The sequence below is a fragment of the Ammospiza nelsoni genome, chromosome 7 (genome assembly GCF_027579445.1).
Source record: "Ammospiza nelsoni isolate bAmmNel1 chromosome 7, bAmmNel1.pri, whole genome shotgun sequence".
Classification (NCBI taxonomy): Eukaryota; Metazoa; Chordata; class Aves; order Passeriformes; family Passerellidae; genus Ammospiza; species Ammospiza nelsoni.
In genome coordinates this window covers 18,899,529-18,924,969 of record NC_080639.1, presented here as the reverse complement: position 1 = coordinate 18,924,969, position 25,441 = coordinate 18,899,529, and the positions used below count along the sequence as shown (strand labels likewise).

At 37.9% G+C, this 25,441-nt stretch overlaps 2 protein-coding genes across 5 annotated transcripts in view; one reads left to right on the top strand and one right to left on the bottom strand.

Annotated features, from left to right (window-relative positions):
• The first annotated feature begins 17 nt into the window (after positions 1-17).
• SCRN3 (secernin 3) lies at positions 18-7,073 on the top strand. Its single transcript, XM_059476417.1, has 7 exons — positions 18-240; positions 375-556; positions 1,134-1,333; positions 2,007-2,219; positions 4,731-4,893; positions 5,226-5,406; positions 6,174-7,073. Exons 1-7 carry the CDS (start codon positions 73-75, stop codon positions 6,327-6,329), a joined length of 1,263 nt encoding a protein of 420 aa, XP_059332400.1. The 5' UTR covers positions 18-72; the 3' UTR covers positions 6,330-7,073.
• The window catches only part of GPR155 (G protein-coupled receptor 155), a 35,625-nt gene continuing 16,994 nt past the window's right edge, over positions 6,811-25,441 (bottom strand). For all 4 annotated transcript variants that reach the window (XM_059476412.1, XM_059476413.1, XM_059476414.1 and 1 more), the window contains 13 exons: positions 24,891-25,046; positions 23,810-23,893; positions 22,435-22,555; positions 21,092-21,176; positions 20,920-21,010; positions 19,626-19,899; positions 18,898-18,999; positions 17,028-17,161; positions 15,457-15,552; positions 14,536-14,600; positions 13,736-13,873; positions 11,387-11,638; positions 6,811-8,423 (listed from right to left, as the gene is read on the bottom strand). In XM_059476412.1, the coding sequence (XP_059332395.1) occupies positions 11,416-11,638; positions 13,736-13,873; positions 14,536-14,600; positions 15,457-15,552; positions 17,028-17,161; positions 18,898-18,999; positions 19,626-19,899; positions 20,920-21,010; positions 21,092-21,176; positions 22,435-22,555; positions 23,810-23,893; positions 24,891-25,046 (1,569 nt within the window). In that variant the 3' untranslated portion in view covers positions 6,811-8,423; positions 11,387-11,415. The remainder of the gene's footprint in view (positions 8,424-11,386; positions 11,639-13,735; positions 13,874-14,535; positions 14,601-15,456; positions 15,553-17,027; positions 17,162-18,897; positions 19,000-19,625; positions 19,900-20,919; positions 21,011-21,091; positions 21,177-22,434; positions 22,556-23,809; positions 23,894-24,890; positions 25,047-25,441) is intronic.

The window sequence follows — 25,441 nt, the reverse complement described above, 5'->3', positions numbered from 1 at the left end:
GGCACCGCCCCGCGCCCGAGCCGCCGCTGTGCGCCACGGGCCCACGCCGCGCAGGGGCCCTCCGCCCTCAGCATGGTACCCCGGCCGCCGCCCCTCTCGTGCGACACCTTCGTGGCGCTGCCGCCCGCCGCGCCCGGGGGCCACGTGGTGTTCGGGAAGAACTCGGACCGGCCGGCAGATGAGGTGCAGGAGGTCGTGCACTTCCCGGCCGCCGCGCACCCGCCCGGCGCCGCGCTGGAGGTGAGAGCGCGGGGCGGGAGCGCTCCTGAGGGGAGCGGCGAGAACGCCGCTGCCAGTCCTTGTGTGCGTGCTCAGCCCGCGGTTCGGCAGGCGGAGCGGGGACGGTGACTCCAGTGTGCTCTGCCCTCTTGCAGTGCACCTACATCACCATCGAGCAGGTGGAGAGGACCCACGCCGTGGTCCTGAGCCGCCCCTCCTGGCTCTGGGGGGCCGAGATGGGCGCCAACGAGCACGGCGTGTGCATCGGCAACGAGGCCGTGTGGGGCAGGGAGGAGGTCTGCGGTGGGGAAGCTCTCCTCGGCATGGACCTCGTAAGGTGTGCACAAGCTGGTTTGGTTTCTTTTGGTTTTTTCCCCTTTTTGGTACATGGTACCTGATTCGGAATTTACATGGAAACATGTTAGACTTCTAAGGGGAGCTAGTACTTTCACTTTCAGAAGGCACTCCTTGCACTGTTCTAGCCACGGTTAAAAGTAAGTATTTCTTGGCACAAGCACTAGATTATTGCCAGGAGCCCATAAGAAGTATCAGACACTAGACCAGAATTCGTCAAAAAATTAGCAAACGTTTTTCTTTCTATAAAATTTATACTAAATGGAAACAAGACTTTTTCAAGACCACAGGCGGATGGACTTCAGGCACTACTGTTTGGGCCTTTTCATAGGGTCTGTACTCCTTTCCCTATTCCCCCATCTTTCACACACATTATTTTTAAGTTTTGGTCTCAGCTGCCTATTTCCATGTCCTTTACCTGACTTGTGTTTTTTCCTCACCAGATCATACAACTGGCAGCTGCATATAGAAGTATCATTCCAGGTCAATTGGAATACTCAGGCTGAATAGTCCTATACAGAGTTCATTGTTCCAAAAATAACATTTTCCTTTTCTTTTAGGCTTGGACTTGAGAGAGCGGACACAGCTGAAAAGGCTCTTAATGTCATAGTTGATTTGCTGGAAAAATATGGCCAGGGAGGAAACTGTATGGAAAGCAACATGGCATTTACATACCACAACAGTTTTCTGATAGCTGACAGAAAAGAAGCATGGGTGCTGGAGACATCAGGAAAATACTGGGCAGCAGAAAAAGTAGAAGGTATGGATGATGCTCTTTGTTCTAAACATTTCAAGTGCTATGACCCCTTGGAGTTCTCCAGTTTTGATTTACCATTTCATTAAGGCATCAAACTAACGTTGAAGTGCATACATGTGCCTGTAAAGAACAGGCATTGCTTCCTGGGGCATGAGTGTGGAGTAGCTGGCAGTTTGTCAGAGGAGCTGGGTGACAGGGGCCTTTTCAGAGCCAGAGGTAACCACTCCTGCACTTGGAAAACAGAGGACAGCAAGAAAGTCAGCATGAGAATGACAGCAGCATACGTGGTCTTAAGGATGGTAGCAATCCTTAATTTCATTTGGGAACAGGATTGGTGTACTGGGCCATGAAGTGGCTGATTCTTCCAGTGAACTTGGGAGGACAAACTCGATCTTTGGATGTCTCAGAAGAAGAATGTAAAGGTGGGAATATCAGGACAGAACCTGAAATACAATGCTGGCAATAGAAGCAAATGAGTCAGAAATGAGTGGCATGAAAACTCAATCAAAAAATATATATCTGGCTGGGGAGAGAGGGCCAGAAATAAACCACCAGACTCACTGATCTTGTAGGAAACTCTTCGGGGCTAATTTGCTTTACTAAACTAAGTGTAAACAAAATACCAAGAAAAATCATTCAATGTACTAAAACAATTCTTTCTGCAACTTACAAACAGGAGGCATACGGAATATTTCCAACCAGCTCTCTATCACAACCAAGATTGACAGAGAACACCCAGAAATGAAGGGATATGCCAAAAGCAATGGCTGGTGGGATGGGGAAAAGGAATTTGATTTTGCTGCCACATATTCTTTTGTCAATACTGCCAGAATGACCACATCTGGAGGCCGATATTGTGAAGGCTATAAACTTCTGAACAAACACAAAGGTAACCTTTTGAGTTTTTTTTCAAGATATGCAAAATATTTAGTAAGCCATATTAATTCAAATCATACATTATTTTATGTCTGATGCAGCCAATCATTCACATGACTTGGTGAGCCACAACTTACTAGAATAACTTTTTGCCTAAGAGAAGCACTGAACTTGGAAGTTTCTATAAATTTTTTTCTAATTTATTGAGGAGGAAAAATTAAAACAAGGGTCAAATATCAAACAGACAGAGCTACAGTAACAACCCTGAGAGGTCACATTATGACCATACCACTAAATGCCCTGTAAGACCTGTTCTGAAACCTTTTGATAGGCTACATAATATTACTGTACTGCTAAGGAAAAAAACTAGAGGCTGAAACAGATTCCCAGCAGTTTGCAGCCACAAAGAATGAAGAGCTTATGAACAGCTTCAGTCAGGTACCATTTGTATAAGGCAACAGCACAGCATTCAGATACATACCTTGCATTCATTTTTGACATTAATTTTTAATTCTTTGTTGTTTCACTGCAATGGCTACTCTAAACTTGTGTAGTCTACTAAAACACACCAAGAGCAGAACAAAGTAATTTTCTGTACTTTAAGCAATCACTAATTCAAACACTTACTTTTCAGACTCCTAAAGAATGAACCTATTACTTCACTTTTGACTGCATCCATCTAGCAGGTCTTTGCTGTAGATGTATTCATATGCTCATGTGAAGTATTTAATCTGAATCAGGATTACATTGCACCCCTTTCTTTTATTTATTTGGCTGAACTCTGCCAGACCAGGTTTAGCATTTAGTTAATGCATCAAAGTGAATTACTTTTGCTGTCTTGCTCTAGTGATCATGTAAATCCTGCATTCATTTTGGGAATTGCAGGTTCTGAATACTGAAAGCATTTTCATAATACCTGTATTTACTTGTATTATAACAATGCTGAGATTGTATCTGTGTTTTCATTCTAAATCCCCATTTTCAGGCATTTACCTGAGCCATTTTAAAAATCCCACTAGGTGTTCAGGTTAGCAGTCTCATATGGTTCACTTTGTTTAGATTTATTTTAAATAGGTGCCTTAACTAAAAGCTATTGGGTTTACAGCAGCAGTAAAATCACTGGTTTCTTCATCTACCCGTCCCTGCTTTTTCAGTCAGTGGCATTACAGTTCTGGGGGTTTTCCAGGCTGCCTACTATGTGAGGGCCATTTTAGAGAAATATTACTCATATTTCAAAAAATAGGGAATGTATTTCAAGCATACAAAATAATAGAGTTTAGTGTAAAACATGCAGTACCTTCTTCCCTGCTGGACAGGTTGCCAAGTTGTAGCTGACAAAATGGCCATTGCTTCTTTTAATTCCTTTGATTCATCTAGCTTGCTGATTTCTTTAATTCTCTGACCTTCTCAAGCAACTATAGGAATACTTAAGTGTGTCTTCTTGCTGAAATGTAGTGCTGCATGTCTGTCTACAGGAAACCTGGGTCATGTATGAAAAAATAATATTGGAGACACGAAACTTAGCAGCAGAGTAACTATTTTAAGAGGAAAGGGCAAAGTAGTTAAAAAAAATTCTGCAGTTACAACTCAGTAAGGGAAACACTAAAATAGTAAAGTGGTGGACTATACATACTTCCAATAAAAAATGAAGAGTGAGTGAACTAATGTATTTCTGCCATAAGCATACCCTCTACTGGTACACCAAATGTGCAAAGAAAAGCATCCTGCAAGAGCTGCCTGTTAGAATATTGGATGGTTGGGTGATACCACGTCAGTATCTGAGCTTCAGCATACACTATACAGCAACAGTGATATCACTGAACAGGCTGATGTGGAAAGGGTTTTGTTCCTCCTGAGCAGGAATTATTTTCACAGATACTTGGCAATAAACCTCAGCTTGCTGACAAAGACTTTTTGACAAATAGATGTACTATTGTGGCTTCTGAGCATAGAATGTAATGCCACTCCAGTGCCTCCTTGAAAAGGATGAAAATTTAAAAAACCCACTCACCAAGAAGCCCCTCCAAAACAAGTGACAATTTTGGTGTTTCATTTTCAAAGTTTCACACAAAATCCATGCATGGTTGTTATTTTTTTTATAGCTTCAAAGCATCATAGTGGTATTAACTCTGTTCAGATATCAACCAGTATTATAAAGATCTATCTTACTTCCATAGCTCAAAGTTCAGCATTTAATCCAAGCTACTACTTTTCATCTGAAAAGTTACTTTGTGAATGACCATTTGCTAGCCCTATGAAATTTACCTTTCAGGCAAATACCATTGGTCTTTCTACTCCCCATTTTTTAAGGCATGTTTTATCACCTCTCTTTGAAATAAATACTTTGGGGAAAGCAATACAAGTGTATTCCATATTAAGGTTTCCATTAGGATGATTTTTTCCCCCTGCCAACACAGACAAACTAAATCTGGCATTGCCAAAAGGAGTCAGTTGTAGGGAACATGTCATTCACTTGCTATTATATTAGCTTTGTGGCTAAATAATTGTATTGTATCTTGAACAGGATCTATCACTTCTGAAATAATGATGGAAATTCTTCGTGACAAAGAGAGTGGCATTAACATGGAAGGTGGATTTATGACAACTGGCAGCATGGTGTCTGTACTGCCTCAGCAGCCTAATCTGCCCTGTATTCACTTCTTTACTGGAACTCCAGATCCTGCCAGGTGATGTAGCAGCAAGTAAATTGGACAAAAATTTGTAAATATCTAAATGAAGAAGTGTTGCAACTTTGGGTTGGTTTTCTGTTACCCCTGAAAAAGCACACTCAAAATGTAGGAGGAACATAAATGCATATTATGTATATTAATGGTATCTACCAACCTACTTAATGGAACACTGCTGTGACAATGACTTTAACACCATTAGATGGTTTTTTAATACTTTTTTCTCAAAAGAAGCAAGTAGAAGAATGGGAAAAAATACAGCAATTTACTGACTCAAAAATGTTAATGAAACAGTGTCAGTAAAGGATCTCTGTTCTATTTTTTCCTTCTAGATCTGTATTCAAGCCTTTCATTTTTGTGCCCGGTATTACTCCATTATTAAAAACTACGTCCCCTACATTTGGTCCTGATGATCCAGTTAAGAAGCAACCACGTTTTCAGAGTAAGCCAGATCGAAGACATGAGCTCTATAAAAAACATGAAAGCGCTGCTGTAGTTATGGAAACTACCAAGGTACGTTGATTCAATTAGATTTCAATGCAAGCAGGTGGTTTCTATAAGGTCCTTGCTCCCATTTTGTTAATGTGATGGCAGTGAATGCCCTTTGATGGATTGCACAGAACAGTGCAGTGCCCCAGGAGCCCAGAGTGCTGGCATCTGGCAGGCACGTGTTCCTGACACTGGAAACTGCAACCAGCACTGTGCTGTGCTGGCAGGCTGAGCCCCAGGAGAGGAGCAGCCCCCCACAGACTCCTGCACCAGCCACACAATGGGGAAATGCCCCAGCAGCACAGGCAAATACACAACTCTGCCAAGAGTTCTTACAGCTATTCAGGTCCCTGGTGTCAGGTGGACAGGAGAGCTTGCCTTTGATCATTGCTTGGTATGGACAGGAAAGGAAACAAGATGACAAAGGTAGCTGAACACAGAACATCACTGAACTTAAGTGAAGCAGGAAGGTAGCCACTTACTTTTAGCAGTAAAATCTCTCCTATTTACAGATACATCTTCTTAAAAGTAAGATGGCTGCTTAAGTTTTGATAGCTAATACCTAAAGGAGCTTTAATATTCCTTCAGTCTATCAGACAAGGAAGAAGTAAGCGCTAGATATTAGGGAAGACATCTAAGAACACCTGTCATGATACTGATTTCTACCAACATAAATGCCGACCCTAGAAACTCTTAAAAGATTAAAATAAGGACAGTAGAACAGAATTTTGTTAGGGTGATTACAACATGCTCTGGATAGTTTTTAGTGAAATAAATGTTTCTTTTTGCAGGACAAAGGTAAAGAAATGCTCAAAAAGATACAGGAGTTGGAGAAACAGAAGATAAGTCAAATGGAATCAATCCTGCAAAATGGATGCCTTGATACTAAACAAGTGGTTAATCTTTTTTCACAGTGTGTAGAAGAAGAACTCAAAATATATGGCTAAGAATATTATTTGAATGTGGTAAAATTAGAATTATAATTGGGTTTTCTAATTTAGAGGCTAAATAGATTAACATCCTGTTTTCAGTATATCACATAGCATGGACAGTTTTAAAGATGCAGATTCATATTTAGGACAAATGGCTTTCAATTATAAGAAGAATGCTGGAAAGGCTCCTAAGAGCTGGGCAGTGGCATTGTACATGGCACAAAGCTGTCAGCAGAGATTGATTTTGCCAACAAACAGATGCAATTAGAATGCAATAGCTTGACTAAATTAGTCAACAGCTTCATCTCTGAATGAAGAACACTAACTCAGCTCTGGAGAATGCAGTTTTAGCTTTTATAGTCAGGAAAATTGTGGCAGAATTTCAGACTACCTGAATTAAAATGGCCATGCTGAAGACTCTCTAAAATGTAGAAGCTATGATGATCCCTGAAGAAAAAAGAAAGTGACACACAAACCAAGTAAGATTGATACTCAGTTGTTTGGTAAAACCATTCTAAGATATATTTCATATACAGACCTTCTACTACTTCAATGTAAAATTAGACTAAGAGTTCAAGGTATATTAAAAACAAATCACACTTACAATAATAATATTTTGCTGTGAGTAATTGTGAAATCTTATTACATGGAATTTAGCAGTTAATTAGCAGCAAACATCATGTAAGTTCCCCACAGATTTCACTTTCCTGTCTATTTTTTCCCACCCTGATAGTGAAAAATAAACTTATTTATATACAAGATTATTATTGTCAAATGAATTTTACAGTGCACTTTATAACATCATGGAGGAGTTCTAAAATGTTTCTTGAATTGTTACTTTTTAAAATTGGGCAACTATAAAGGAAGATGTTGGGCTACACAAGTAATACATGTACTCAGCAGAACACTTAAAATACTTTAAATTTTTTTCATTTTATATAAAGCCTTTTAAACCATGACCTTTTTTTTGCCAAAGTTAATAGAATGTGGACTTGATTTAATCAAACTTTTTGCCTTACCAAAAACTCTTCCTTCCTGATCCTGTTTAAAAGTAATGATCAATATATGACACCACTTTTATTATCTGTGGCAGGGGGCAAACTAAAACAACAAGGAAGACTCTGATTTTACCTCATGATCAATAAGTCGGGATAACAAGCACGACTGTAAGAAAAAGCAACCATAAAAAAGCACTCAAAATGCAGCACTTCTGCAAACCTTCAGAGGAATATATGAAATGGTGCATTAGAGCTGCAGCAACAATGTGGGACATGACACTGCATCCCCACAGACACAGCAAACCACAGAAAGATCATTCTTTGACAATTTTTCACATGCGGTTTTCTCATTCTGTAAATTGTTAACTACACCACTGGTAAAAAAAGTTAAATATAAAGAATAGATAGACAATGAAGTTTGCAGAATTAATATGAAAATTAAGAGCCTGGTAAAATTTATTCTTTGATCCTACAATAAGAGTAGAAATTAATTTAGGATTCTGTGTTCAGATTCACAGCAAGAAACTACTAAGTTAGGAAAGGCTTATGAACTTTCTATTTCTAGTGACCTAATGTGTAGCACGTGGCAGTAATTTCTTAGTAGCACAGTGGTTCAATGCAGAAGTTCAATACTCCAGTTTGATAACTGGAAGATAGATTTAATGAAAAATTGCTGTATTTATCTGTTTTCCTTACGGGATGTCCACATCTTACAATTACGTATCTTTTCCTGGTTTTGATCATGAGCTGTTCTACACTGATAGCTTCAAAGCATCAGTAAATTCCAGGTGAAACTGATGTTTCAGGCAGCAAACCAAGTGAAATAGTTTTATGGTACAGTCCAGGAAGAACAGCAGTGAAGCTGGAGCAGGCCTTTAAGCAAACTTCTTGACCACTTCATCATGGGGTGGCAATGAACGAGGTTAAGCACACTGGTCCAGTCCTAACACAGGCAGATACAGTCCAACTGTGCCTCTTATTTGTGTGTTGCTTTTTCCTTACTGGTCTACAGGATACAAAGTAAAAACAATGTAAAGTGTGGAGACTGTCAAAGTGATGGTCAGCAGAGTATAGGATTTTTCAGTACCTTTTTCCTTGGGATTTCATTCTCCTAGAAGACACGCAGTATAAAAACAGAAAATAAAGATGGGATCAGGAGAAACAAATAATCCTCCCTCCCACAACCTTATATTAAAAAAAAAAACAATTAAGAATCAGAATGTCCCCTAGAGGGCAACCTTCTCATGGGTTTTCACCTACGAATGTATCTTTAAAAGGTCTAGAGCTTTATGAAGGATCATTATTGAAATAAAAATGTACTCAAATTTCGTACTAGAAAACTAAGTGCTACATCCATCCCTGTTCATTTTGACAATTATTTTGAGATTAGTCCTAGAAAAAAGATCCAATTTTTCACTGGCATTCCTCTAGACTTGTTCAATAGATGTTTTCATGAACTTAGCCTTCAAGAGATTCATCCCAAACTAACCCAACTTCAAAATAAAGGAAGTCATTGTGTCAGTGAACACTTCTTTAAAACAAAGCTGTTTCTAACTACCAGAAATCCACATAACTGTATATCAACTATTGACAGAATATCAGCTTGTCAACCATTCAAAACTTGCCAGTACTCCTTGGTGGAAGCAAATATTTACCAGATAAAAGGGTTACTTAACTTTCTAAAACAATTCAAAGTCTATTATTGGCTTCCAGAAGTACCCAGTCATTTAGAAATAAAATATTTGTATTTCATTCCTAGCTTCTTTATTTATTAACCATCACACTCATCAGACCAATGGGTATGGTATCAGCAGTCACAATATTGTAGCAGTAAATCTAAGAGAGTGTGGGGTTGGTTGGTAATCAAAGGTGTCCTCTGTATTACATTTGTAACAGAGTGTCTTTTCTATGCAGAAATTTTGAGCAATTTCTTATTTAAAACAGATTTGTTGTGTTCAAATCTAGGGGAAAGCACAACCATTATAAAAGAAAAAGGGAAGCAGGACTTTATGATGCAAATGAGAAAGAGTGCAAGAACAATGACTATAAATAGAACTGTAAAACTGCCCTAAGATCAAATTCTCAAATGTTTGAAGAATTAATTTTAAAAAGTGTGTTTGGTAAGTAGATGAGAATGTGGCACACTTCTACTATGGAGGTATCTTAATGGTGGAAACCCATTAAGAAGTGCTCTGCCTACTTGTAAAGGATCAAAGATGGATTTAAGGAATACCAGGACTGAAACCCAAGAGCCACATTAACAAATCTCTCAGAAAAACACATTTGCCGTAAACCTTGACACGCACACATAACCCTCACACACCACATCACAGCTCAGAACTCTGAAATCAAATAGCAGATTTATTGACAAGTTGCAGTATTTAGAAGCCAGACATACTTGCAGTTTCTGCTCTTAAGTCACATATATCTAATTATTCCAAAATATTTGATGCAACTGTCTTCAACATTCATAATGGAAATACACAAACATTTTCCTTTGTGTCCACAGCCTGATACAAACATCAATTATCTTGTGGTGGAAAACATTAAAATACACCAGGTTGTACAGCATACGTAAGCAGCAGGATGTTATGTTTTTGTGCACTCTGCAACCAGACTGACAGTAAAAGGAATTCTTTTTTCAATTTATGTCTTGCAGGAAATTATAGCAACTATAAATCAACTGCTTGTTGAATAGTAGCTTATGCTACTAAAATGACTTTTAATTCTTAATACAAAATAGATGCAAAAGTAGCTGTAATTAAAATCCATGTACTTGAAAAATCGGGAAAAAAGAAGGGAAAGACTTTTTTTTAAAAAGGGTGAGAAGACTTATATGCTTGAGCAAATAATTTTTAATACCTGGATTTCTTTCCCTCACTACATAAAATTTTTATGTGGACATATAAATGCTATTCTTGCAGTTTTAAAAGGGCAGCATAATGGCTATCAGATACAACACCCTTGTCTTTACCCTTTTCAAAATATTGCAGAAGACACACAGGTCCTCAGATTCTGCCTTTACTGCACAGGAATCTGAGTGACACTAAATTAACTTGTAGGAGGATACCTGAGGTTTAACAGAAACCTGTGTTAGGCAATCAGCAAAAATCTAGGAAGTTTAGCTACTCTAAACCCTAATCCAGATGTTCACTTAGGACTCTTTATATATTAGATTTAAAAGTTATTAATTTAATGTTAGAAGTTGTAAGATTTGAAAAATAATTTTGTCTTGACTTGCACATGTAACCAAGGCTTCCATGAAATCTTTATTTGAGGGTGGCACTTCTGATTTAAACTGTAAAGGCTAATTTCAGAATGTAAAAATCTGCTCTTGATAAAGCTGTCTCTACCACCATAAGGCAAAATTTCAGAATAAATTGTTTATTCCATTATATAATTTCCTATTTTGGGAGAGCACTGAATATTTCTACGGTTTTAAGATTTGGTAGATTTGTACAAAACCATTACTTATTACTTATTCATTTGCCCAGCTTTAATCCCCTGATATTGGAAACATTGTCATAGTAATTCTGTCTTTTTAATTGGAGTATTTTAGCTTTAAGGGAGGAAAAAACCCAACCAATCTCAGGTGTAAGCAGCTCAAAAATGGTCCTGGTGTTAGACAAGAGCAGAGTAGTAAAAACTGAGGTATGACAGAAGAAATCCTACTTCTGTGAAGTCAAGGGGAAGCCTGACTATAAACAGGCATCAATACTTCATCACACTAAAACATCCAGCAACATGAAAAATACCTTTCATGGGGTTTTTTTTCCTTGCTGTGGCCTCAGTATTAAAGCTGCAGTAATAATGCTTCTAAAATACAACAGTGACACATACCATTTAGTAAAATTTGTTTTGCTCAAAATGGAAAAAACGTTCTAAATCCAGAGCACCTGGTTTTGTTTAGTAGCATTCTGGTTGGAACGTTGACTAAATATAACTTTCTACCATTTTCTTCAGAATAGACACGAGTAGAACCACATCTCTTAATGTTACAAGGGAGAATAACACAGTTCTCTGAGAAATATTTCCAATTTCAGTAGTGAAGGCAGAAGAGGTGGTGACACTCACCCCAAGTAGCAGTGCCTTGCCTGCCCAGCTCAGTGGCTGTCAGGTGGGGGTGATTTTCTGGGGATGAAGCGGTAGTAGAGGTACTCATCGCGGAACTCCAGCTCGTTGGTGATGTGCTGCAGCACGCCGCCCCTCAGCAGCCTGTCCCCGTACACCACGGCCTCCCCGCGGTCAGAGGCAAGGCCGACCTGCAGCAGCCAGCTCACCAGGTCACAGCCAAAGAAGATGCCAGTGGAGATCTTGGCACCACACCTGTATGTCAAAGGAATGATTCACCCACATGTTCTGTAAATCTGGTATCACCACTGCACGATGGGGAAAGGCAAGGAAAAACAGCAGGAAACAAGGAGAGACATCATGATAGTTAAGAGCATGTTAGAAAAGAATTTGCAAGTTTTGTATATTTGGGACATGCCAGTATTCACTACCTTTTCCTACAGACATTTCAATGAGAAGTAATATGGACATTGTTTTAGGCTTCTAAATGAAATCTAAATTGCAAACAAAATTCAGTGGACATCAGTAGCATTCTTTCTGAAAACTAACACAATGTAATTCTATTTCTTGGGTACTTACTTCCCATGTACTTCTTACCATGACCCTTTCTGCAACAAAATATCTGACCTGAAAGCAACCTAACCCCAGCAACAGAGATTCTGTTTGAACTTTAATTCTTTTCATAATTTCTGAACACTTTTAAACAGACACTAACTGATTATACATATTGTAAACAAAGCCCATTTATAACTTGCATATCCTGTTAAATATTGACCACACATGCAGTACTAAGAATAAACAAAACCTTTACAACAAGACTATTTTTAAAACTAATTTATGAGGCAATGATGCTATCATCTGCCTAGTTGCAGCAGACATACCATGCAAAAATTAACCTGCAGCAATGAATGTTTCTGGTTATCTAAGATCTGTTATGTGGTACCCCAGCACAGGGTTTCTAGAACTGATTAAGAGCTAAAAGACAGCATTTTTTCCCTAATTTTTTTTTAAAGTTAAAAGCAGCAGTAACACAGAGCAAGTGTTAACGTCTATTAGCAGATGCAAAAATGAAAATAAATTAAAATCCATGGTTACAACATGTCAGTTACAGCACATTTAAATCAAAATGGATAGGATCAAGTTAGATGAATATTTAAAATTACAAGACAAATGCATTGTTTTAATTCATAAGGGGAAATAAGACATGAACCAAGTTCTGCACAAACACAGTATTACAACAATAAGGCAACAAATGTCATAATTTCATGTATTCTTATGTGGGTATAAATAATAAAAACCACAAAGTACAACTAAATGAACAGCCCTAAGCCTAGGAAACCACAATAGCGGCAGAGGCATGGGAAAAACAGCTGTAAAACCTGTTCTATTTCACAAGGCATTTTCTGATACATCTTTCTTATGGGACATTACTGACTTCTGAAGAGACTGAACAAAATCACATGATGCTGTCTAGAACAGTTCTGCAATATGGCTTTGGACTACCTGACCATTAAAAGACCACCCTATCCTACCTAGGTAGTCTTACTTATAAGCTTATATTACAAGAACACTCAAAGTGTCCTTTTAGAACAATTCATGTCTCCATTTCATATATTTAAATAAAGGCAGAATCTTTTCCTTGTTCCTGCTGCTTCTGTCTGCTTTTTTCTTCTCATCTACCTACATATATTTGAAGGCATAATCCTTGATTTAGGTAACATAATTTGCCTCTGAAATCTTTACTGGTCTCATAAATTGAAGTTTAGGCTTCATTAGAGGTATGAGTAAAAGAAATTATATAAACTCAGAAGCTGTCAAAGTCCTAAAGCCACTATAATCTCACATGTTAAGTGGCCTCTCAGTACACACTAAAATCAGTTGCAACAGTTTTGCCTCCTATAAAAGCTACATATTAGTTAACATTTAGTTACAACTATGGACAGTGTCTTACTCTACAAAACAAAACAAACAAAACCAAAACAAACAAAACAAACAAAACCAAATCAAACAAACAAAGGGTCTTAATGCATTTCTACAGGTGTTATGGTATATATTTTTTTAGAAAGATTTTATCCTCTGAACTCTAGTTCAATGCAAAATCTGGAGAAATCCCTTAGTGATATAAAACTTTTAATAATTTATTTAAAACCTAGGTGGGATAATATCATAACTTGTGCCCCAATGTTTCAGCGTGAGGCTAGAAACATTTCTGTTACAGTTAAATTTCTAATCCTTATCTTGAGGTTTGAATAAATACACAGGAATCACCCACAAAATTATCTGCATTTCATTGTTTTCAGCAGATGAGCTATGTGCTCTGTAACAGGTTATATGTGCAGGGAAGGACCTTACCTTCTGCCTTTGACAATACTTTTGACACAGTGATCTCTATGATAACGAACAAACTGTTGACAGGTCATCCTGATCTCCTCAGGCACTGAGGCATCTGTGTGCCCTGCTGCTTCTCTTCCACCCCAGAAAAACTCAAGCCTAAAAAACACATACACAAAAAAAGAAAAATTCAAGACAGCAAATCAAGCAGAGGCATTTTTTTGGGAAACTGCAAATAACAGAATGGACCTCCCAGGAAGCCTATCACCACCTCTTTTTGTGCCCAATACTTTACATATAATCTTCCTAATATATTTGTATGGCTTTTGAACACAGAGGTGTTATTCCAGGCTTGGGCAGAAGGAAAGTCAGAGAGTAGCAGGGAGCCCGCTCCAGCTGCTGGATTCACAGGGCAGCCAGTCAGCTCTAAAGTAAAGGCAGCTTTTACAACTCACTCCTGCACTGTGGAAGGGCCTGGCAAGACAAAGTACTGGCATGGGGTTATGAACACAGCGCTTTAAAGCAGTGAAGACACATTCTGATTCAGCATCCAGATCTAAGTTTTAGTTTATCAGCTGAAATTATTTCTGAAGAGCCTTCATTTGGCAAAAATTTCACCTCTAGGGAGCCTGCAGGACTTATGTTTCTGAAAGCGTCATTAGGATGGCAGAACAATCTCTCGACAAGTGGGAGAGAAAAGAAATTTGGAAGATTAATGAAATAAGAAACCAAATACTGCAGCACTGAAAACTCAACTCCCTTCAAAAACGATTATTAGTAATAATCAGGTTTATAGGTGTAAGTGCAAAGAGTCTATTTACCTTCGCTTGAATGGCAGAATGATTAAATGCTTATCTAAGCCAAAAATACCAAAGCAAATGAAGCCCTGCAGGAAAAAAAAAAAAAAAAAAAAAAGAAAAAGTAACATGAAGCAAAAGCTTTGGTTTCTATAGGACAGAAATTATAAACTCAGTGCCAAATACATTTCATGTACATATGCAAAGTATCCCTCTTTTCTAAGTATCATTCAAAACGCATTTTGTTTCTGCTTTGATTTTTCATTTGGACCTTAGAAAGACATATCAATACCTAGTAGTCCATCATATAAAACCTTCAAGAAATAGTTCAGTAAAATTAATGCTGTGACATGCCACTTGACACTTTGGGATAACTGGCAACCTTACACAGCCAGGTATTGAATCTGTCTTTGTTAATGCAAAGGAAAGAACAGACTTACTGTAAGTGCTAGAATGCTTTCTAATTAATTCATTTTTCTGTGCAGCTTTTATATACAACTATCATTACTGCAGTGCATCCTGTAGGCACACGTGCCATGGCTGTGTAAAATGTTCCTCTGTTGTGTGTATTGACACTGCCTGGCTTTCACCTTCACAGGTGCCAAAGCTGCCTGGTGTCAGGAGCACTGAACCAGGCCAGGTGCAGCCAGAACCAGCATCCATCTTCAGATCTTTGCTATGGAGCTGTCACTGAAACCAGAGATACCATTTAAACCTTACAGAGACAGCACCCATGGAGCTGCCTTGCAACTGATGTAACTCCACAGAAGAGACACCAGGGAAGCTTTGGTACAAATAAGGCTAAATTCCTCATCAGTTTCCATGAGCATTTGGCATTCAATTGTCACTTGCACTTTTGAAAGTGTTCATGGTCATAAAAGATGTGTGTTATCTGCTGCAACACCCACCAACATGGCCATTTTCAGAACAAACATTGGTAAGTACCTGACCAAAATTAAACACAGCACAGAAGAATTGCAGTTCCACATACAGCCTTCCAGGCTCTTGGTTGAACAGCCACCACAAGCAACTGGAGAGATTCTGTAAAGAAAGTAGAAAAACAACAAACACACAAATGTAACCTAACTGTTAAAAATCAAAAGCTTTCTTCTCCTCACATGCTAATAATTCTTGCACAGTGTTCATGGTCTCCTTATTCAGATAGAGAGAAGTAAGAGGGAATAAACACCTTAAAACATCATCTCGGTTAGGTTTAATAGCTTGGCAGGAGGGGGAACCTTGGCTGTTTTAAACATAACAACGCAAAACATGGCAAGGTAAGAGTTCTTTACATGTTTATGTAAGGAACTTGCCTCAAGCATACTTAGGTTTTCAACATAACACAGCCAATATGAGCCCAGACAGATTTGCAGTGTTTGTCTTAAGGCTGCTTAGCTGAGGCCAGTGCTTTCTACATATTTCTTGCAGAGTTAGGATTATGTTAAGGTGAAGCACATACCACTTCAGCTACTTGAGATGCCTGAAAGAAGGAGTAAACCTCCAAAGTTAACCCATTTGAGTGCAAAGGCTAATTCTTTAAAGTAACTCATCTTACTTCATAGTATCTACATAATCATTCAGATACAGCTAAAATATAGGTTGACAGTTGGGGTATCCTTTAAATATAAAAGATGCCAAAAAATACTAGCATAGAACTTGATACAGGAAATTTGAGAGGGAAACATTTCATTTTGTAATTTAACAGAACTTGAAAAGCAAAAGCAGTAGCTACTAACCCACACTGTTGTGCTGCACTGTCCTGCTTTGTAGTATTATATATGTGCCACAGTATTTTCCATTTCAAATAAAAATGCTTCTCCCAACTGACATCCACAAGAAACTCAACTGAGCATTACATTCAGAGAAAAGTTTCTTGCCTTTGTCACAGTTAAAAATTAAAACTATATCCCCAACACATTACATTCTGGTATTTCACACTTGTACATAGGAGCAAACACCAACACATCTTGGAGTCAGTAATGATGAGTGGCAACACTAACTTAGCAATGTTGCTCCAAACACCACTAAAACCAACAAAATTGCATTTTCCCATTTAAAATAATCTTAAGATTATTTTTTAACACCTCAGAGAAATTCAGGTTCCAGTATAAGCCTGATCAGATAGAACAATTTTTGTAGTCTCCTCCAGAAGAAGAATTCAGTTTATATTTTTAATTGATAATTGTCTAGGGAAGAAGACCAATTCTTGAGAAAACTGGGAAGAAGGGCAGTAGTGATGAATGATATAATGATATAACTTCACTTTTTTTTCCCCTTTTGGGTTCTCCAGTATCTTGCTCAACATCATCAATCTTAACTTGCATTTAATTTATGATGTGGCATAGAAAAATTAACTGTATGACATCCCTCTTCCAGTAAGGAAGCAAAATATAGCCTCTGTTTTATTTAATGAATTGTTACTTAAGCAACTGGAAGATTTTTACTGGATTGTCTACACAGCTTTCCTAAAAATCATTCTACCTCAAAGAGTTAACATGGGGAGAAAGAATATTTACAGCAAATAGGCCAACAATAAGAAGTAAGCACAGCAGCCCATGTCTGGCCAGCTGTTTGTCTCCAGTCTGTAGAAGCTGTTCTTCCTGAGCCAACACACACGTCTGAGCACTGCAGTGAGTCACACACTGATCCACTGGAAAACAAACCAGAAATTCTTCATTAGCCTTCTATCTTCAGAACTCCATGAACAAACTTGTTCATGTAACTTGCTGAGTCAAATTACCTTGTTAAGTAATCCTACTGAAGTGACACACACAAAATTTAATATTGGCTTTGACAATAACCTGTTCAGACATCTACTCTCAAATGAAACAGCTGAAGTTTACGTGTGCTCCTAAATTGATAAAAGCTTTTCCAACAGAATTTTTATCTCAAAGATTTAATTCAAACTGAATGTGTGGTTAACATTGAGAAAACACTATTAGAACTGATGAAAATAATGAAAAAATATTTCCCTGAACAGTTTTTAAATTTTAAATTTATTTCTGAAAAAAATCAAATATACTGTCATCTCTAATGTTTTTGCTCTGCATCTCAGTGTTGTTTACCTCTACATCAGACAGAAAATCATATTTATTTCAGGTCTGTGACTGTATTTTTAACACAGTATATCAGAACAGGATCGTAATTCTACCAATGAAAGGAGTCAAACGCAATGAGAATGGATGCTTGTCTTCCAGCTACAGAGTTCTAAGAAATTCTGAGTATCTTCCTCTAGATGGCAGTGAAAAACTTCCTGGCAAGGCGATACATAGGAATTGGTACCAGGTGACTCGAAGCAGTTCAGTGAGATAATAGAAGAATTAGTAATTATTGCAGCCAAGGTTACACAAGTGTATGCATTACAATTTGCTTTTACTGATTTTATTTGCTTTTACTGTTCACTCAGGAGGTTGAAATTATTTCCACTCAACCAAAAGGTATTTTCTACCTTATCTTTTAGGATAAGAAAATTAAATTGGCCTTCCTCTATTCTTGAAGACATTCTTATGGTGCTTGTCTGAATTACTTAATAGATAAAATAGTTGGCAATAGGCAGAAAGGGAGCATTTTGTGAGATGAGACATAACTGAAGTATGCTTCAGTGTGAAATATTTAGATTTAGTGAAATTTATGCTGCATACAAACAAAGCCTAAGGATATGATCTCCTTGTTCAGAATGCATGAAAACAAGAAAAGAAATAGGAAAAAGAGCCAAGTTGTAGTGGCAGCCAGCTTTGATTACTGGCACTGATGTGCAGTGAGAATGCACTGAGCATGCAGTTTCCAGACAGGTCTTCAACAGTCAGTTCAATCCTTTTTTTTCTATTTTAGTGACTCCTAAGGCCCTCTTAGTCCATTTTCTCCATCTCTCTTCTCTAGACATAAATAGTACACAGCAGCATGGACATTTAATCTAATTTGCAGTAAGCACTTGCTCCTCTAGATCTTATTTAGTGGTCAAAACCTGTGCCAGATTACAACAAAGGCTTTTTAAAAGATGCAATATGTGAATATGAGGATGTAAAAAAGTAGTTTATGTTAAAAGCTTGATGCAAAGTAGGGTTATGCATTCAACTTGCCAGCATCCAAACAAGACAACAATGGAGAGGTAAAGTCTGAATGCTCAGAATACACCAAAATATCTTTGTGGTAAAAAAGTGACATCCAAAACAACTGTCCATCTTGAGCACTGAAAGACTACAAACAACTATGAGGAGAAGAGAACAAACAGCTATAACACTACCTAATAATTCAATTTAATATAAAATATCAGCTATCCAGGTGGAGTCAAGGGAACAATAGCTCCAACAGTTTCTTTGTGAGAATAACACATAGATGTTGGGGAAGTGCCTGTAGTATTAAAACAAGGAGATACTACTGCTTTACCTGTCTCAATTGGAGGAATCTTGCTTTCAACAGCATCTGACACTGCTTTGCTGTCTTTAGCACACGATAATTCACCATTAGTTGTTTGACAAGAACAGCAACCTATTAAATATATGCAGTAATAGGATAGTTAGCTTCCTTCACTACCATAATTCATTTTCCAAGTGTAACAATATATTCTATGCAGCTTTAGCTACTATGCTGAAAAACAGCCCAAAAGGAGAAGACAGACTTAATTTTTCCAGTTTGTTGAGAGGGTAAATGGGTCACTAATAGTTTAACATAACACTACCACCATTGAAACAACAGAAGCACTTTTAGTAACACGAAAAAAACTAGGAGGTGATCAAAAAGGCTACATACATAAAAGGATTAGAAACACACTGAGTGTTTCTGTTGGCATTTAATCTCAGTGAGACAATTTAGTAGGTAAACAATCTAAGATGCCTAGTGGGCTGCATTTATCACATCCTTATCAAGGTATTACTACTTACACAAAAATCATCCACAGGCTTTTCTTCTTGTTCACTTACCCAACTCTTACAATGGTAACAATCAAACTTTAGGAACACAAACCTAAATACTCAGGCAGTTATATCTAGACTTTCTTCTGTCCTAATCTAACACTTGAAGCTGTAAACTGTCCTTCCCAGGTCAGAATTACATTTGAAATATTAGTTTATAGCACCCTAAGCCAGTTATTCTTTATACAAATATATTTTGTCTACCTTTTTCTTCAGATGTCTGTGCAGAAGATCTTGGAGAAGACTGTGCAGAAGATTCTGGAGAAGATTGTGCAGAAGACTCTGGAGAAGACTGAGTCATAGTGGCTGAAGTATGATTCTGCCCACTCCCTTCCACTTCAACCTCCTCCATTGAGCTACGTGGTGAGTACGGGTTCAACACCCCATAGCTGGACCCTCGCCTACTTCTGTTCATGCACATCAGTGAGACACCTGACATCAATATACTGATGAACAGTACCACTGCTGTGGTAATTATCTGTTAAGAAAGCAAAGAAAATGCACTTAAATATAGGAAAATAGTTGCATATGTCTTTCTAACTTCTGTACTTTTCTAAATACACTTACAAATGAGCCTGAACAAGAGGATATTTCCTATATTTACTGCTCTTGCACCTCATAGCACTGAAAGAGACTAATTTTCCTTGCCTGAGTAACTGAGCTTTTTTGTTTGTTTTTTAAAGTGTGGACCCCTGTGTGGACCTCTGTTTCCCAATCCAAAAACATCCCCTCATTGTCTTCCCCCTTCCTCTCAGGATCACCAGTGTTCTGGGTTAAGTTCTGCTCAAGTACCTTTTCACTCCAAAGAGGAATGTGCTCTAATTTACATTCTTTAGCCAATGGGGAGCACCCTCTTAATTAGCCTTTCCTTCTAATCACCTGCACTGATACCCAGAATCCACTCTGAGGCTATTTAGTACTTGTGAAAGTGCCACATGAACAATCCTGAGTGACTCATGGACTCTGTCCATAAGAAAGAGAGTGAGAAAACATGACAAATACCTATGCTAATACACTCTATATCCTCTGATAAGAGGAACTATTTGCTGGTAAAAATGGTAGTTCAGGGTATTTCAACCTATGATTGTGCTGAGAAGCCCACCATAGTGCAAGCAGTTACTGCTACACAGGTGATGCATATCCTATCTATTATAGACCAAAAGCCATTAATTAGATACTGGATAACAACAATTTTAGATAACTATCAGGGTAGAATACAAATTAGTCATCAGGAAAAGAGTTCTGTAATTTATTACCACTCCTAAGTTTTTTCTTTAAGAAGCCCACTCCCTTTTTTCCTTAGTCATAGCTGCCTAAACATGAAGGTCCTTCTCCAAGCAAATGTTCCTGGTGGCTCATGACAGAAATACATTTTGTATCAATCTATAAGCATTCTACAAGGATACTTTTATTACAGTAGTCTGCATTTTGGCTGAAAGCTACTTGCACAGGTAGCATGGCAGAAGTGTGAAGTGCTGAGGACAGAACATGTTCCTACCTGATGCTTTCCATAGAAAAAGGCAGAGTCAATACTGGTGTTGTTACGTTCACCAACAATTAGTAAGATTCCTACTAGAACTGTTGGGACTCTGAAAGAACAAAATAGGAAGTACATTACATATTTATCATGCTCCTACTAATTCAGCAGGGAAGCATTTGAATTAACTTACCCCCATCCAGCTACGATGATAAACCCAATGGGAATCTTCACTGTTTCTCTCTTCTTCAACAGAAATAAAGAAAAAGATAGAAAACCTAAAAAAATCAAACCCAAAAGAAAACCAAAATAAATGCCTTGTTTATTATTGAAAAGGGAATTGGTAAGTACAGAGCCTAGAAACTCTATGATGTGACCAGCTCAACAGCTTAAGATATTCTTCTTTGACCTTTAAGTATTACAAAATAATGTCTGATTGTACTCTGAGAAAGTCAACTAGAAATACCCATTGCTTAAAAAATCACGTTAATAGTGAAACATTGAAAAAATTCCAGGACATTTTATATTAAATATTCACTTCTAAATGATAAGAAAGGTTCACAAGAGTAAAAAAGATGTCATAAGAACATTTAAGATACAAGTAACTAATTTCTTTAGGTATTAACAGCAGTTTTCTATCCCAACACTCTTTAGCAACCAACAAATAGTGTTGTATTCAGTTATAACATTTTTGTAAAAACTGACTAGTCCTTTGTAAAGTCAATGATAAATTTAACTAGAAAGTTTTGCATGTTTTTACCTAACTCTTTCGGGAGTATCTTCTGGAACTGCCTAGCCTACTCACACCTCAGCACAGCCCAGCAACATTCTCATGTGGAAGCAAAGCTGGTATTTATATTAGGCCCCACCAATCATGAGCTATGTACTCCAGCTAAACAAATACAACTCACTCCAGAAAAACACCACAGGAATTAAATCCATAGATTCTGGACAAAAATATCTTGAATACTCAAAGTCTCTTTTCTTTTAATCATATATGTAAGGTTCCCCAAGCTTCTTGAAGCATCTTTCAATTCTTTCTGTTTCAATTCCTACATTAATCTTATGCACACATATTGTTTTTACAAACAATTTCCAAGGGAAAGAGATGTTAAAGCTACTTGGGTATTTTCCTTCATTCTGTATTTTCTATTTTTTTTTTTTTGTTGCACCAGTTTTTAAATGTACTTAATGCTGAATAATTAAATCTTAAACTCTGCATTAAAAAGCATCATTAACACTTTGACTAGCTGAAGGGTAACCCCCCAAATTCACTCTAATTGTAGTTGAGAGTAGGCTCTATTTCTGCCTTGAGAGTAGGTTCTTGTCTCTTGTCACACACCAGCCAGACTCAGCAGAAGCTTCCACCAGCAGCAGCAGTGCCTAACACTAAACCTCAGCACAACTTCCAGGTATCCCCATTTGTAGAAATACAAACTAGTGAAAGGAACAAGTACTCTGAAGAATATAATTAACATTATTTCAGGTCATTAATCTTTCATTTCACTACCTTGGCCCTGCCTAGGAAAATCATACCTGTCCATAGGTAGGTGCTGTAAAGTGAGCTGTAGAGGAATATAAATACGAGGATCTGGATGGTGATGTCCTTCTCTTTAACAGTGAAATTCCATGCCACCATTCCAATGCAAGCAATAAACTGGAAAGAAAAGTAAGATACCATCATTCAAACTGGGAAAGCAGAATGACAAAAAAACCCCAAAAACTGAACAGAGAGCTATATAACTGCAGTAAGCTTTAAACACCACCCCCAGATGCACTGGAGAGTGATTTTATGAACTGGATACTTCATTTAGTAGTAAAGTACTGCCACAGTAAATTCAGTATTACATCTGTGTCACTTGACTATGCTACCTTATTTTCAGGAGGGGTTTTTGACAGCATGTATACAGCTCATATAAACTAGGAGTAAGGCAAATCAGTAAACCCCCAACTTTATATACCTTATAGTAAGAAAATGGTGATGGTTTTGGCAAGTACAAACCATTTACCTAAAATTATTTGCACATGAAACTGAGATTAATTGGTATTGGTTCAGCCAAGAATTACACCAGTTGTCACACAGTGATATTGCATATATGATAATTTTAACACTGAAGGAATCTGAAAAGATAGGGTGAAGTATTGTGGAAACTGTAACAAAATAGTTCTATTTTTTTTAAGTTCATCTTAGCTAGCTTTGTTGGTACAGAACAGAAGCACCTGCAGTTATCATACATGACATTTTTAGATGTGACTCCGTGATCAGATTAAAAAAAACCAAACAACTACAGAACACTTCAGAAAGCACTACCACACAGATTTTATAGAAGCACAGGCTGTTCCAGTTGTGCAGTTGACTTCAAGAGAAAAAGGAGCATGTACTCTTTAGTGCTCTCTCAGATTAAATAACAATTAAAATTAATCCAGAGCCACTTGGCTTTAGCCTTCCCTAGCCACCAGCCATACATTCCCACACATCCTTGCACAGCATTTTCACCTGCTGATCTCTCTGCAAGAGCTTCAGGGACATAAACCAGCACAGGGATTATTTTTCTATTTAGCTCCTTGAATAGGATTACTATAGAGTCAAACACAGGCTGCTGCTCCTGGTATTGCTTCAGATGGGCATAATTGAAACAGTAGTGCTCTCAACAGTATTGGGCAATAACTAAGAAAACATCTCAGAAGCCACGCTCTGTTCTGATTGTTTATAGTTCTGTTCAGGAATCACAGTGCCCACATTAACTATCATTTTCTTCAAGGGTGTATTTCACAGCACTGAAATTATTTAGACAAGTCACACATTAAATTCACAGTTTGCTACAAAGATCTCACTGTAAAAATCAAACTTCCAAAATTGTTAAAAACTTAAACCCTAACCTCACACAACAGCATTCTCCTTACTACTGACCTGAGCAACAAGTAGATTTGTTGTAATCATATGAGGAATCTGTTTGTATTTCTTACTCAGAACAACAACAGTAAGAGACCAGGTCTGTAACATACAAGAAGAAAAATTAATTTAAGAATAAAACAAAACCCAAAAGAAGAAGATGAGTATTCTGGCAGATGATGGTGAAATTAAATATACAACAGATCTTAGCAACATGACTGCTACAATATGCTGCCAGCCCCTTTGCCTCAGCAGCTGTGGTCAGAAAAAGCATCTTGGTGCTCTCATGTTGGTGAAGTATTTCCAGTAAAGACCAAGCACTTGCCTGGAGCATGCAGAAACCTGTTAGTTCCTCAGGACACAAATGACCACAGTGTAGCCTGGCAATTCAGAATTTAAAATCCACACCCACATCTCCTGAATCTCCCAAAATTATCTGACCAGCAAGAGGTAGCATTCACTTCTGGCTTCCCTTTAGGCAGTTTCAAGATAAGAGGACTTCAGTGAGACAACAACTTCAGAAAATTCCAACTCCTTCCAACATGCATGTTTTTATTTTTAAAAAGCAAATAAAGTAATCATACTATCTGTACTTTCTATAAAACAAAACCAAAATTCACATTGGACTTCTGGATTATCAAGTCAGTTTTAAGAAAATAATTTCTAGTAAAGGAATTTGATAAACATAAATTTTTCAGGTTAAACTATTTCATTAATGCTCATTAAGACTTCATTAAACAAATATGCACTGACATTTCTGGAGCTGAAGTTTGTACACAGCCTTCATTACTGTGATATCCAAGCACCTCACTTGGCTTGATGTAACTACTCTCTGTGGTGTAAGCTAGTACTTGAATTCCCCCACACTCTGTTATTAAAACAAACCTAACAAGCTCTGCACTAAACGCTCTAATTCAGTCAGTCATCTTTCTGTACAGTGCAGCTTTGCAGCAGCCCCACTGCCTACTCAGGTTGTTTAACTCCTTCCTGCCCCTGTGCTGAGGATGCTGAGGATGAGATGAGGAAGCACAGCTCCTGCAGTGACACAGCCGGGCTGCCCTGACCCGGAGCTCGCCGTGCCTCCCCCGGCAGCGCGTACCAGAGAGATGAGGCTGATGATGCTGATGTCAAAGCTGACGTTCTGCAGGGCAGCTGCCAGGGGGTTGGGGTCCATGGAAGGGATGGTCAGCAGCCAGGCAGAAACATACATGATGGGGGCAGACACAAACGTGCTGATCACCATGCCTGAGGTAATCTGCCAAGAGTCAAACAGAAACAACAACCAAGTCAATTGCATCTCAAGGTAAATAATCTGCTTTCAGGAATACAACAACTGGCAAAATTGGATCTTTGAATTAAACATACCTAGAACTTTCACAAATAATGAGTTGTTTCAATAACAAATTATTTAGAATTTGAGCCTGAAAGTATCTGGTTCAGAGCTAAACTGAAAATTTTAACAAGCTTCTGAAATAGCAGGAGTTGAGTCTCCTACTGCAGATGTCTACAGAGCTTTTTCATGGGCATCAAATAAACTAATAACTGCTGTCCAGGGGTAAATTTACACTGTCACAATTTGCTTGTGGATGTAAACATTCACACAATAAATAACTAAAAAAAAATGTAGCTATGCAAATATTAATATGCGCT

Bases quoted from the DNA above. Each gene is read 5' to 3' on its own strand.
- SCRN3 (XM_059476417.1), top strand. From the start codon at position 73: ATGGTACCCCGGCCGCCGCCCCTCTCGTGCGACACCTTCGTGGCGCTG. The intron at 557-1,133 runs GTGTGCACAAGC...CTTTTCTTTTAG, and splicing joins CTCGGCATGGACCTCGTAAG to GCTTGGACTTGAGAGAGCGG. The intron at 5,407-6,173 runs GTACGTTGATTC...TTCTTTTTGCAG, and splicing joins TAGTTATGGAAACTACCAAG to GACAAAGGTAAAGAAATGCT.